General features: G+C 36.7%; 1 protein-coding gene across 2 annotated transcripts; it reads left to right on the forward strand.

Annotated features, from left to right (window-relative positions):
- The first annotated feature begins 6,192 nt into the window (after positions 1 to 6,192).
- On the forward strand, positions 6,193 to 14,577 carry LOC145496867 (uncharacterized). 2 transcript variants are annotated; one of them, XM_081476631.1, is made up of 4 exons: positions 6,193 to 7,345; positions 9,289 to 9,358; positions 11,049 to 11,094; positions 14,067 to 14,577. In XM_081476631.1, the coding sequence occupies exons 1-4, from the start codon at positions 6,943 to 6,945 to the stop codon at positions 14,343 to 14,345; spliced, it is 798 nt and encodes a 265-aa protein (XP_081332757.1). In that variant the 5' UTR covers positions 6,193 to 6,942; the 3' UTR covers positions 14,346 to 14,577. The 2 variants fall into 2 exon arrangements, with proteins under 2 accessions (XP_081332757.1, XP_081332758.1); XM_081476632.1 differs by having other exon boundaries at positions 7,256 to 7,394.
- Positions 14,578 to 14,898: the final 321 nt, after the last annotated feature.

Below are 14,898 nucleotides of genomic sequence, written 5' to 3' on the forward strand. Positions count from 1 at the left end.
CAATAAACCCGAATCAAATTCTTTTCAGGTGCGAGCTTTCTGACAATTTTTTTTTGTTTCTCACAGTATATACTGTACATTTAAAGGACACAATCGCAACGTGTGATGCATTACTTTTGTGCAAAGCATATTTCTCATAGGTGGAATGAATTTTAATGTTGGTATATAAAGAGGTGTAAAATGACACACCCAGTTTAGCGTCGGTCGCCGTTGCATTGCAGGAGCAAGAGCGAGGACATCTTCGTCGATGTGCCGTCTCCAGGCAAGTTTATGTTTTCTCTTTCTCTCATGAGTGAATTCCTTTTGAACTAGTTGTTACCTTTTCCTTTAGTTTCCCTAGCTTTTCAATTTTAGCCTTTTAGCGGTTCGATATTGCCTTCACGCTGTGAAAGTTTTGAGGTCATAATGAACATTTATTCCTAGGTAACACCGAAGACTGAATCATGATAAGTAAAGTTGATTATAAAATACTGAGTTAGTAAAGCTTTATCCGTTTTATCGCCGTTCCTTTCCAAGCACGCCATTTACATTTTCTTCCAAACGATGAAAAGGGAAAACTCTCTCCTCGCAGCAATTACTTTGACACAGAAAGAACATTAATTCATATTTGAAGAAAATTCCAGTCAGTTCTCTCAACCTTGCTGGTAGTCGTTTATAAGTTTCATTCCACATGTTGAAGGAAGTTTATTATTAAGAGCAAAAGAGGTTCAGCAACGCTAGTGATCATACTTCACAACTATGTTAAGTTAGTTATAGTCTAATCGCTTTTATTTGTTGCTTGACCCGTGGTATTGTTGTTGTTTTTCCACAAACCGCGAACAGAAGCAGCAAAGGTGAATCCAAAGGAACTGTACTGGAGCGTTATCAGCTTTTGCCATGCGCTCACGACTAACGCTTTCATCACCAATTCAAATGAAGTGTTGTACGACAAGTAATGAACTCTCGTGAGGACGTATGCATCCTGGATAGCTTCCAACTGATCATGGAAACAATTCAACTGAATTTCAGATAAGTGAATATGCTTCTATTATCTTGTCTTTTCTTGACATGAAGTCTACCCCAGGGGTATTCATATATACGGGGGTTTAAGAAAACCGACAGTAAAATACGGAAAATTATATCGAATGGAAAGTGACTTCAGTGAAGAGTTCGAGGTACCGAAGTTAAACAGTAATAGAGACTAGAAAATGCGTGGCCCTCTCAAGAGTTTGTATTTTACGTTCTGAGAACTCTCTGCAGGGTTCAAAATTTTGTGGTGCTTTGTTTCAGTTTGGGATTAAAGACCTTTTCAGAGAGTTGACAGTTAGTTCGTGACAAATGAATGATGACCGAAAACGGTCTGGAATTCTTGATTTTTTAGAAACTGAGATAAAATGCCATTCAGTGAGAACTTCTGATTAATTTGGCTAGTATATCAATGACGCTTAAAAAGTTTTAAAGATGATGATAAATTTGACCTTAGACTGACTTACGAGCTGTTTATAATGTTAATAAATATCAAATTGCCGAAAAACTGGAAAAATTTTAAGGGCGGGAAAAGTTTTGCAACCTATTCAGTTACTGTTATTAGTGAGCCAACAAGTGAAAGAACGGTTTCTCTCGTTAGAAAATTGTTGTAACGTAAAGAGTTTGACGTCGATCTCTGTAAACCTTTGTAAACTTTTCTTGAAAACTCTCTGACTAAAGACAAGCTAAGGCGTTTCTTTATCACTGTAAGAACGTGTTCGTTTTCGTTAAGGCTTAGAAACTAGTAAGCTCGCGAAGGAGAAGCCTGGGACAGGATGTTTAGGAAATGATTACCTTGCTGTCGTGCGACTGTTTACTCAAGTTAAACTGTGACTGGAGTGAATAATGAAAGAAAAAGCACCGAGTTAGATGAAACCATAGCAAGAAAATCAAATTACAACATGATACCCATATAACAATTGGTCTTATATAGACCTGGATCACTCAACTGGACATTCCACATGAGACAATAAAACCGGAACTGCAAACTTATCCTGGCACGAAAACAAGATAGCGAAACTAAAATTCATATTGTTACCAGATTGGCTAGCACGACAGAGACCTCTCTGATTCGTCAAGACGCATTCTCATTGCAAGGATCCATAATTAGATTTCAACTGAGTTCAATCAAATAACCATAAGTCAACCAAGGTAAATAAATAGATTAATCGTTTTCATCGGTTTTCTTCAGGATGAAGAGAAATGTATAAGCAGAAAGCATGCGAGCTTCTGAAGACAGTCATCAATTTTGGTAATTTGGATCGGAGTGTTCAGAAGTGCTCTTCTTGGTGTCAGATGACTATTGGAAACATCTCATCCAAGGTAAATCCGTCCTCCGACTTCTACAATTTAACCCTTTATAACAGCTCAAGATTGTTCAAAATTATTGCGTTATCAAGTTTCATCTGAAGAACATTTATTATATGGCTCTGTCTCACAAGGACTGGGAACTACAGAATTCACGAATTTGACTGGCTGAAATCGATATTGAAAGTGGTCTACATTTTCCCATCTAGACCGGCATCTAGACCGGAAATATTTTGCGGTGAAAAAGTTGCCAACGCGTACTAAAATATAAAAACATTGGCTACTTTCTTTTAAAAAATTTTATTTATGGAAGTGCCAAAAAGCCTGATGAGAAAAAAAGTACAGAGGACAAGCAAACATTCGCAGAATTAATTTCAGCTCATCGCCGTTCGCAAGCAAAATGTCAGCTTGTACGAACCAGTTACATTAAACGAATTAAATTGTTCTTGTTTGCCGTATAATAAACATCTTAACCGCGCTTAGTCGGTCTGTATGGGAGAATCTTGACCTCGGTGGTGTGTACAGACCTCACTGCGTTCGGTCTGTACTCACGACCTCGGTCAAGATTCTCCCATACAGACCTCCTGCTCGGTTAATAAGAGACAATTATTATATGGCTGTGTCTCACAAGGACTGGGAACTACAGAATTCACGAATTTGATTGGCTTAAATCGATATTGACCGCAGTCTAGATTTTCCCATCTAGACCAGCTACATTTTGCGGTGAAAAAGTTGCAAAATAAAGTACAAAAATATTGACTATTTTCTTCAAAAAAATTAATAGTAGAAGTGCCAAAAAGCCTGATGAGGAAACAAAAGTAAACAGGACGAGCAAACTTTGACAGATTGAAGTTCAGCTGGTACAAAGCAGTTACATTAAACAAATCAAATGTTTCTTGTTTGCCAAACAATAAACATCTTAGTCGGTCTGTATGGGAGAATCTTGACTTCGGTCGTGTAAACAGACCTCACTGCGTTAGGTCTGTACTCACGAGTCGGTCAAGATTCTCTCATACAGACCTCCTGCTCAGTTAATAAGAGCTAATTATTGCAAACAGCGTAACATGAAATAAAAGAACCGTAAAATAATCTTTCTTTAAGACGATACAAGATTTCTTAAACAAATGTGAAACCACAACAAATCACTACTGTTCTCTGAAAATGTATGAAACCATGCGCGTTAAATTCCGGTGCAAGCTCATATGCTGAACACGACCGCGAGTTTGTCAGTTGACTGAGTGAGGGTAAAAAAGAGTTACTTATTGATATTTCTGTCTTTTTTCGAGGCTGGAAACAGATCAGTGTTGGAAAAAAGTGCGACCATCTACGATTACATAGTACTCTTGGATTCTGGAGCAAGTTGGCTATTGGAAACATCAAATTCAGATAAGTGCATTATTTCTAGTCTTGTTAGAAACCACTGAACGGTTTCAGTGCAAGAATGATGCAAAAAGAAAATCATTACCTAGAGTAATTGTATTGTTGAAGAGCCAAATTATTAGAATTAATATTAAAAGAATATGAGAAACCAGAAATGAGAATTAGTATTTTGAGCATGGGAGGTACCTTAACTACCACTCCGTTCGCTATCTAATCTTTGGGATCACCCTGAAACTGTCGAATAGTTATTGTCTTGCAAATTTCCTTTCAGAACTAAATTGTTATTTCCTAATGCGTATAACATATCGATCAATAATAAAAAACCAAACGTTTCTGAGAAAGTTGATGAGAAAACAAATGACTTACAGGTTGTAAAAACGGTTTTGTGGCATAATCTGCAGATTCCGTGTCGTCTTGCAGTTGTTTATAGGGTAAAACAGGAAGTGAAACAAATTCCATATGGTAAAACCAGGGTCGAGTCTCTTATAGGCTGAACAGTCACGCAGACAATGATACATGAAAACTATACAACTATATATATTAAACTATATATTGTTGCTTGAAGTATAGTGACAAAGAAAACTCAATATTTCTACGGCTGAGAAAAGTTGTGAAGCTCTTACAAGATGATTTGTATAAGAAAACGTCTGAATGAAGAAGCGTGACTTAAGAGGTGATATCTTTTCATCATAAATTTTATCAAACTTCATAAATGGTCCATTTTATTCACTAATTTTCTCAATAAGGGAATTTCTTAATATAGGTCATTGTATTCATTTTCAATTGAATTGTGTGTGCAGTGGTCACAAAACCTGAAGCTTTCAGGAGTTTTAGGAATGATACATCTTTCAGTTTCGATTTACGGTTGTGATTTCCTATCTTGAATTTAAAAGTAACTTTTTTGTGTTCAGGCTTTTTTAAAATGATTTTAAAATAAAGTCTTAGTATTTTGTTTCACTTTTAAATATCAAATAATTTAGAAACACAATTTATCAAGCTTTTTATTGTTATGTTTGTAAATTGAGTCGGTGCCCTTTAAAATGATCCGCAAAATTCTTATTTGCTTTTGATAGTAAAACAAAAGTGTCGTTTAAGTTTATTGAGATCTTGTGTTATCTATACCTAAGTTTATATAGGACGAATTAGTGGGATAATTAACGGCCCAAAGTGAATGATTGTTTAGAGGACTTCACGGTAAAAAGATAAGTGTGAATTGGTCATTGATTTACCCCCATTATAGAATCTTATTTATTAAACTTTACATATATTCTTGAGTCATTTTACCAGAAATGATTAAAAGAGGGTTCGCAAATAACTTTCAAGGTGGATTCGAAAGTTGAGGATATGTAGAGAAATTTGTAGTAATTTGAAGAAGCTACTGCGGTAAATGTTTGTTCACACCTAAGACACATCTTACAGAAATAAATATGAAATTTTCACGGGAAAGATATCTTTGCGATTCCGTTGAAAATTAAGATGTTATTTTCTTGAACTCGTTACACTGCAGGTTATTTACATTTATCTTTTTAGTAGCTAGGAAGTCTACTAAATAAAACATTTACTTTGGGTCGTTGATATTCTCAGATCTTACAATGGAAAGATAACCTGTTTGTAATTTCATTCCTGGTTTCTGAAAATTTTGCTTTTCAACGATGGGTACAAATTGATTACAGTTAAGTGAAAAATATGGCAAAATGTATGATATAAGTAATTAATAAAACATTTGCAATGGTCTTAAAAAATTGGAGTGAAGGATTTCAGAGGGTGAGAAAGCTGCCATCACATTTTGTTTATTTATTTTGCAGACTTGAGAAGTTCTTAAAAATGCTGATGCTAATTAAATGATCAGCTCAAGAGTCAACTGCAATTTTTCATCCACTGAAACAGCAACATCTTATGACCGCTTCTGAGAAATCTTCCCCCATGTGATCAACTTCTAACAGTTAAAGGTGAGCAGTTCAACAACCTTCAACAGTTTCTTATTAGGTAAACTGTAGTATGCACAGACTTCAAAAGTATGTTATTTCGTTTTCAAGAAATAATATCACTTCATTTCTTTTCATTTCTCCAACATGAGTTGACAAGTTTCTTCCTCATAGGGTTTGGTCAGTGTTTCCATGGAAATCATGTTTTGTCAATATGTTTCCTTTTAAAATGTGCTTGTGCTTTCTTCTCTTCTAAGGATAACTGGAGGAAATTTATAATTCTTTTTCATTTTAGCATGATAATAGAATTCAAAGTGGTGGTTAAACTTGGATATGGCTTCTCAGTACACGCATCAACATATTGCTAAATCAAAACCCTGTTTCAGACCTGCGCTATAATAAGTTCCCTAGTTCAGACCAGTGTTCAATTACCATAAATATAATTTGTGAAGCGCTTTTGTTATTTTTTTTTTTTTCGATAACGATGAAAAAGTGGCTTCTTCTTAAAAACATACCCATATCAAGGCTAGAGTGCAAAAGCCATACCCTATTTATCCCAAAATGGCCAAAATAGGCTAAAATCGGCTGAAAAACCATACCCTTTAGGGCTGCACATACCTATATAGCTCATATAAGGGAGTACACCCCCTCGGGACTGAGGTATAATAGTGCCAGGGAGGTGTGATACCCTTTTCGAGTTTGAAATTGGTGATCTAGCTGGGGTCTTTTAGGAGGTTATAGGATTTTTGTGACTTTTAGGGGCGAAAGATCTTGGTAAGGAATTTTTGGAGAAGTTAGTAAAAAGTGTAGCCAACTTATTGGTTTCTAAATATTATTTTAAGATAACGATATTTGTTTTGTTACCTGGTGTAACAAATTTTCCTGAATGCTGTTCTCTTGGTGCTGTGACTTTAAAATATATACTAGTTCTGTTACTAAAATGTATTTTTCCCAAAAGAGGAAAATTATTGCATTTGCTCAGGGAAGTGTACTATTAATTCAAAAACCAACACCCATTTGACGCTGCCTCCGAGGGGGCAGCGTGGCCAAGTGGCTATAGGCGCCGGACTTGAAATCCGGAGGTCGCGGTTTCAAGTCTCGCTCTGACCACTAAGCTGGAGTTGTTTCTTGAGACCTCAGTTCAACTCCTCGATCACGCTTGTAAATAGCCAACTGGTCTGCCTTCCGCCAGTTGGGATTTTTGAGCCTGTTATGTTCATTGGCATGCCTGAAAAGTAGCTTGTTGTAGCTTGTTGTAGTGCATCGACCACTATCAACATTCAACATTTAACATTTATCTAACTCTTGCACGCTTTGCGTGCTTATGTTTTTCCTTCTTTGCAATGTAACCTGGCCTGATGCCAACAAAATGGCAGCTGTTGAAATTTCGGACACTGAATTACGCCGCCAACTCAAGGCTTTTGGTGAAGACGTCGGCCCTGTAACTAATACGACGAGGAGCCCTCTTCTTCGAAAGTTAAAGCGGTTGCAGAATGAACATAAAAGAAGTGAGCCTCCCCCCAAAAGGATAGATTTTGCCCCCTCATCTTCTGATCAGGGGGCTCCTCAAAGTGGAACACAATCCAAAATAACGACGCGAACTCTTCCATTTTTGGTTGTTCTTTGGCTCGGTATTTCCAGCGTCGTTTGCATCATCGACGCTTTGTTTGTGCTTTTGCGACCTCATACACTGCCCGGAGGAAAATGGAACTACCTTTTCCAACCATGTAAGCAATAGGCCTGTAATGACGGTTTTCGACGCCATCTTGTTGCCAGGTAGGCAAAGAGATCAGAAATTATATGGCAAACAACTTGATTTTGCACGACTCATGAATCGCAACTATACCATACTAGGTAGCAGATTGTATTCACCGAATTTGAAGGACGTAGCTGGGCTAGGAGACGCTCAGTTAATTTTAATTTCCCATACGTTTGGCTATATTTTTTCTCGCGAACCGCGTCTACCCAGCCAAATTTACAGACAAATGTATGGAAAATTAGAAAAATTAATTGAGCGTCTTCTAGGCAAGCTAGATCCTTCAAACTTGGTGAATACAATCTTATACCAAGTATTTTAACATGTAAAGTTCAATTTTTGAAAAAGTTATTTGCCTTCGGATACTTATACAAACACTGTAAACTCTGACTGCTTTGCCTACCCGTGAAGATGGCATTGAAAATCTCATTACCATCGCTTGCAACTACCTGTCCACACACGTGACAAAAATATGTTCTGCCTACCAATCAAAATTCAGAGTTTGGACAATCAAACTTTAGAGTTTACTTGCCCACTTGGGAACGTTTTAACGCCAACTGTGCAAATGATCGTAGCTGATTTATTTGCCACTTGGCAAGACATGAAGTAGGAATTTCCAGCAAGGTGTACCACTGTCAAGTGATTTACGAAACCAAGTGATAGAACCCACACAACTTTATTCGTATAGGGAGGAAAGAGGGCTGCACGTAGATGCGAAGACAGTGTCGAAAGTTGTTGAACAATTCAGAGAGTCCTGGAGTACAGCTCCAAAACCTTTGAACCACACCAGGACAGTCTCTCTTAGTTGAGCAATTGTGAAAGTGAAGAATGATCATCGCAGTTAATTTTCCAATTTAAGCAATTGGAAAGAAGAAGCCTGAAAAAAATCAGGGCTTCAACGGGATTCGAACCCGTGACCTCCGCGATACCGGTGCGATGCTCTACCAACTGAGCTATGAAGCCACACATTGGGAGCGAGGTCAATTAGTTGAGTTCATATCTTCCCGTGAGGAGTGAAGTGATGTGAAGTTTATATGAAATAATTCATATATGAACTGCGGTTGTAGATGAAAGTGAAGAATGATCATCGCAGTTAATTTTCCAATTTAAGCAATTGGAAAGAAGAAGCCTGAAAAAAATCAGGGCTTCAACAGAATTATTTCTTTTATGAATTATGAATTATTTCATATAAACTTCACATCATTTCACTCACGGGAAGATATGAACTCAACTAATTGACCTCGCTCCCAATGTGTGGCTTCATAGCTCAGTTGGTAGAGCATCGCACCGGTATCGCGGAGGTCACGGGTTCGAATCCCGTTGAAGCCCTGATTTTTTTCAGGCTTCTTCTTTCCAATTGCTTAAATTGGAAAATTAACTGCGATGATCATTCTTCACTTTCATCTACAACGGCAGTTCATATATGAATTATTTCATATAAACTTCACATCTTGAGCAATTGTGTTCAGGACTAGTCTTTTGTGACCTTCAGGGAGAAAATGAAGATCTTTTTCTGCTAGATACTGCACAGACAATGGGTGAACCCTTTCTTCCTTAATTTCCCTGTATATTGTAAAGGATCACAGTCAATATCGAACAGAAATTCCTCTGTTGATTTCTTATAATTCATTCTGATTTTCAAAACTGCAAAAGACAAAATGCCTGTACATGTTGCCGACTTTGCTTCCCTTCAAGATCTTGCAGAATGGCACCAAAACATTCCCAAGTGGGCAGGTAAACTTTGAAGTTTGATTGTCAAAACTTTGAATTTTGATTGGCTGGCAGAACATGTTTTTGTCATGCGTGTGGACAGGTAGTTGCGAGCAACGGTATTTCCTCTACTGTTCATTTTATCTATAATGATTTGTTGGCAGATGAAAGCTTATCTTGCACATGTTTTCATTTTTACGTCAGACAACATTTACATCCAAGTTGACACAGGATACAAAGATCTTAAAGACGCATTTGTGATTGGACAAAGCTGGTAAGTCAAAGGAAGGCCAAATTCCCTACAATAATGATGTCAACATGATTGCTTGCTGTACATTTGTCTTGATGATAACATGAAATTGTTGTCAAATGTTGTGCTTTTCAATGCAAATTAACAAGCATACAGTGGAACCCCGCCTTATGACCACCCTGTTGATACGGCCACCTCGTTATTACAGCCACCTCGTTATTACAACCACTTTATTCTGGCCTGAACTAAAGGTCAGCACACATGAGGGGAATAGTTCCTGCGACTAGTCCCTGCAAAATGTCGCGAGGACAAGTCCCATCCTGTGAACTAGCCATTTTTCCCACAAAATCTAGTCGCAGGGACTCAAATTTGGTCCCTGCAACTAGTCCCGCAAATTCAAACTGGTTTGGATTTTTGGGACAAGTCCCAGTGACTTGTTTCACAAAACACTTCGTGTGAACAGTTCGTGGGACAAGCCCCTGCGACTTGTTCCTCAAAACGCTTCGTGTGAACTGTTAGTGGTACAAGTCCCTGCGACCGGTCCCTTCGTGTAAACTCTTCAGGGGACTAGTTGCAGGCACTAGTCACAGAGACTAGTCCCCTCATGTTTGCCAACCTTAAAGCTCAGTCAGTCATATTAATATTTAAATAAACCCTTTAATATGACTACCCCATTAATACGGCCAGTTTTTGGTGGCCCGCTGGTGACCGTATTAATGGGGTTCCACTGTATATGTCTATTGATTTATGCTTTAGTGTGCATCGTCGAGTCATGTTGCATGCAGGAAATATGGAGAACACAAAAAAGCTTCTTCGCTTTGTGAGTGCGCTCTCTAAACTTCCCAAATGCATCATAACTTGACAATCCACATCAAAAAGCATGAATCAATTTTTGTTATACATTGCAAATGGAACTAAATTTATCTAGTGAAGTGAAGTTAACTTTGCTCATGCCATGAGCATAGATCATTAAATAATTTGCATGTTAATAATAATAATAATAATAATAATAATAATAATAAGTGATATTTATATAGTTCTAATTCCGTATACAGTCAACTCTCTCGTACGTGGACACTCTCAGGAATTGGAAAAAGTGTCCATTAGAAGAGCTGTCTGCTTACAAGAATTATTCCCATAAGCAGACACCGAAGAAAAATGTGGCGGTTATCAGCTTATGGGAGAGTTACATTAGCAGGTATTAATTACTTGTTACTTGTCAGACTCTTGATTTGTCAAACAAACGGACAGTTCTCGTGGACAAAGGTCATACAGTATTTTCGTTGATTAATTGCAAATTAAAGACAAATTTAATTGAACCAAGTGTCATTTATTATACATGGGGTGTCCGCTTATGAGTGAGTGAAAACAAGAGAAAAATCCAAATTTTCATTTTCCAAAGTGTTGGCGTCCACTTTCGAGAGAGTGTCTGCTTATGGGAATGTGTGAATACAGATGTAGAGTTTGACTGGGAGCCAAAAAGGGGAATTGAAAACACTGTCTGTTTTATAGAGCTGTCCGCTTACGAGAGTATCCGTTAGTGGAGAGTTGACTGTAGTTCATTAGCACTTCACAATTTAAATGAGTAAATAAAAGCATTTAACAAATTAACACAATAAAAGTGGACTTGAATTACCAGAGTTCGACAGTGTAACTTTGCTAGCTTTGTTATGAAAAATATCTTTTTTTGAGGTTTTTTTGTGGTTCTTTATAGGATGAACCTGGTAGAGGTGCTCCTAAACATCATCACTTTAATGATGGTGAGTTAGTCAGAGCAACATTTTGAATTCAGGTGTACTAGACTTTATACTTTCAAATGTTAAGTTTCATTGTTCAGCTACCTTTTTTTCATTAAATTTTTTTTTTATTTGCAATAACACAAGGGAAAGCAATGCTTACTTATGTAACAATGCTTACTTATTTCTATTTACATTATATTGCTCTGACTAATTATTTACACTATTTAAATTACAACATCTAAACGACTTACACTACTAACAAATACAGTAACGACAAGGGGCAAAGAAAAAAAAGAAGAAAAATAGATAGTTGTCATTACAGCTTGAGGTTGTACTATAGAAGCATAAAAAACAGACCAAAGGCATGTGGTACATTATAGGTAAAATGAGTTGTTCAGCTATATGCTGAGCAAATTAAATAATATTTTTCAAACATCTCGCTGAAAAGCCTGCGAACTCAGATGTATTTCTGGCTGTTATGTTTCTTTGCCGAAAATTTTGGTGGAGACCAGCAACAGCCAGAAATAAGTCTGCATTCAAAGGCTATTTGCTGAATTGATGGAGGATTCCTCCTTATGAGACAAAATTAATAATTAAACAGAGTTGACTTAGTTTTTGCAAATGTATGTAGTATCCCACTCTGTAGCTCAAATAATGAAAAGAAAAAAAATGTACCTAGTATGGCTAAAACACAATCAGGGTGGCAAACTTTACAGGGTCTACATTATGGGCTAAAAAATCTGCGATAGACTTGTTTCATTTGACTTTTCTGACTTTTATCATAAAAGGTGTCCAGGAATCTGGATGGATCTGCTTTTCATGGATCTGCTTTATATTTTACGTTGCTATCTAAACACGTTGATCAAACCACATAGAGGGGTCGAGTTGAAGTTCAGAAGTTACACCTTAAGACGTTGGCCCTCTACTCTCACATTATTTCCTCAACTCGGCTATCTTGTTACCATCTAATCATCTAAACACATTGATCAAACAACGCGTTGAGGGGTCAAGTCAAAGTTCAGAAACTACACCTAAAGATGTTGATCAAAAACTGCAACACATTTGTATTCTTTGTATTTAATGTTTTGGTTACATGCATGTAAAGAAAAAAGTCTACAGCACTTCAAAGTTGAGACTTAAATGCTCGCTAAAATCCTGTAGTGTCCATACCACCATTTAGATTTAAAGGAACCACTTGACTCAATGTAAAATACCTCTACGTGTTTTTTTTGTTGTTGTTGTTGTTTTTTTTTTGTGGTTGGGTAATATGCAAATATGGTATTTATAGGGATTTTTAGTTTTTATTTGGTGCAAAAAATGGCCACAATACCAAAATGTAGTATCTGTATGGGTGTACCTCCTTGTAGTGTCCATACCCCCTTTACCTTTAAGTGCAATTTATGACACAAACTGGCATTTTTTATCTTAAAAAAGTTTTAAAATATCTTATTGCGACATTGTCATTAAGATTCTACAATTTCAGTCACTGGATACCTTACTGGTATCTTAATAACTAGAGATACCAATCAGCCTCCATTTTTTGCCTGGTTACCAAGCTTGGTCTTGCCCTCTTTTGCAAGGCAAAACTTTTTTTAATGCAAGTTTGTGCACAAGGAATGGAGTCAGCAGGGCAAAGACATAAAGTTGGTTGAAAAAATATTATGGTTTGCTCATTCATTTTCTAGATTTTTAGTGTCCATGCCCTCAGAAATTGACTGGGTGTATCTCTGAAACCAGATGCCAATGCCCCAAGATACGTAAGAGAATTAATAAATGAAGAGATGACGTTGTACTTGCAAGCCATGTGTGAAAAACAGATATTTTAAGGTTGATTGTTTTGACCCAAGTGACCCCTACTTTGCCACCCTGATTGTGTTTTAGCAACATTGAAATAGTTTTTATTTTACCATGTAGAAGAGCTCTCTTTTTTATGAACTTGACCTTTTCACTTTTACACATGTGCTGTACATAATTTAAAATATGTAAGAAAAATTGTTTGACAAGAAAGGTGAGAAGTATTGTCAATTGACATTTGGACACATCAAGCATCATTTTCAAGACTGAGGTCATTAATGCTAATGTCAAAGATGTTATTTAAGAGTAGAGTTGAACCTCCAGTTGCCATCACCTCTCATAAATGACCACCTCTCCTCAGCGAGTAGTTTTCCAAAACACCAAAAGTTTCCAAATCAAAATGATCACTATATTTAGAACCTCTTGTAAGCGACCACCTCTTGTAAGCGATGGCAACCACTTTCAGAGCTAAAAGTGTGAAATTTTCTTTTGTTTTTAACCTCCCGTAAGCAACCACTTGGCAGGTACTAGAATGGAAATTGGATAATAAGGTGTTGTAATATTACTGCATTCCTGGATAGTACAATAGACAGAATTTTCTCAATGGGAAGTACCATATTTGTTCTTGAAATTTACTTTTCATATGAATAAAACATTGAAAACATGGGGTAAGTCTCTGCAGATTATATGCTAATGAGGAAAAATTTGCCCCAATATGGTCTAAGCTCTTGTAAGCGACCATCTAGGCTTGACATTTTGGGTGGTCGCTTACGGGAGGTTCGACTGTAGTTTGAAATGGATTGCATTCCAGTATGTGTGAAGTATGTAAATTTACTAGTTAATCATCAGTCAGAGAATAACTTTGCACAGAACAAGTCAGACTGCATGTTGAGTGATGGAATGCAATCCATTTCAAACTACCCTTACAATATGTAATAGCAACTTTGATATAAGCATTTAACAACCTCAATCTTGAGAATGATGCATCAAAACACCGATTGACAATACTGCTAATCTTTCTTGTCAGATGCTTTAACAAGCAACTCATTATCCAACCCCCCCCCCCCCCAAAAAAAAAGTATGGCAATAATTTTAATCGATTAGTTTTAAATTGCATTCAAGATAAAGTGAGTAAAAATGATATCAAGAAGTTGTACTTTATAATCTTTTCTTTATTTAACATAATTTTTAATTTTCAGTATATCATTGGAAAAACTGGACAGTCAGTGCTGCTAGCCTTCATGGTATCTACAATGACCTTTTCCAAGACAGTGTTATTCATCCTTATCTCAAGTGGGCTGTGTGGTTGTCATACCCATGTGAACCTTGAAGACTGGAAGAGAACAGTTTACTTTTACATTCTTCCAAATGGTATCTGGATAGTTGTTCCCCTGCTCTGTATGGTAGCCACAGGAAAAATAATGCTAGATTGCACAAGAAATTATGAGGCAGAAACAAAGAAACAAAAGTTGCGTTAGAGTGGCAGTCGTTTTATACATGAACTTTTTTTGGAATTTAATTTTAATCTACATGTTATCTCATGACGATAGCCTTGAAAGGTCTAACTTTTGCAACAGCCTGTTTGTGGTTTGACAGAATAATAGTTCTTTCTTTAGTTGCTTGTACGTATTTTGTTACTTAGTACATACTTACCATACACAATTCATTGCATGGCAGACGAATGCTTTTAAAATCATGTTGTTGTTATCATGCTTATTATACCAACTGGAGCGGAGAAGCTGTTAAAAGTGACTTTTAAGTTTAGCTTGTTTTGTATTCATACAACTCTGCTAGGCAGACATTTTATATATACTTTAAAACACTACAAAAGTGCTCTGATTTGTTGCAGTAGTTCTACTTTAAATTTTAGTGGGCCGTACAGGAGAATACAGCCCACTAAATTGACCAATCGTAGTGCGTGTACTAACTGAGAGATGTAATAAATTAAATAAAATTCCTACTTTACTGAAAAAAAAAATGGTTTTATAGCTGCAAATTGATGTCAAAATGCTCAAATCACATTTTGCAGTA

This window comes from Orbicella franksi, chromosome 9 (assembly GCF_964199315.1).
Source record: "Orbicella franksi chromosome 9, jaOrbFran1.1, whole genome shotgun sequence".
NCBI classification, from domain to species: Eukaryota; Metazoa; Cnidaria; class Anthozoa; order Scleractinia; family Merulinidae; genus Orbicella; species Orbicella franksi.

Excerpts from the sequence above, each read along its gene's own strand:
- LOC145496867 (XM_081476631.1), top strand. The coding sequence starts at position 6,943 with ATGTTTTTCCTTCTTTGCAATGTAACCTGGCCTGATGCCAACAAAATG. Across the intron at positions 7,346-9,288 it reads GAACTACCTTTTCCAACCAT|ACAACATTTACATCCAAGTT; the intron begins GTAAGCAATAGG and ends TTTTTACGTCAG. Across the intron at positions 11,095-14,066 it reads ACATCATCACTTTAATGATG|TATATCATTGGAAAAACTGG; the intron begins GTGAGTTAGTCA and ends TTTAATTTTCAG.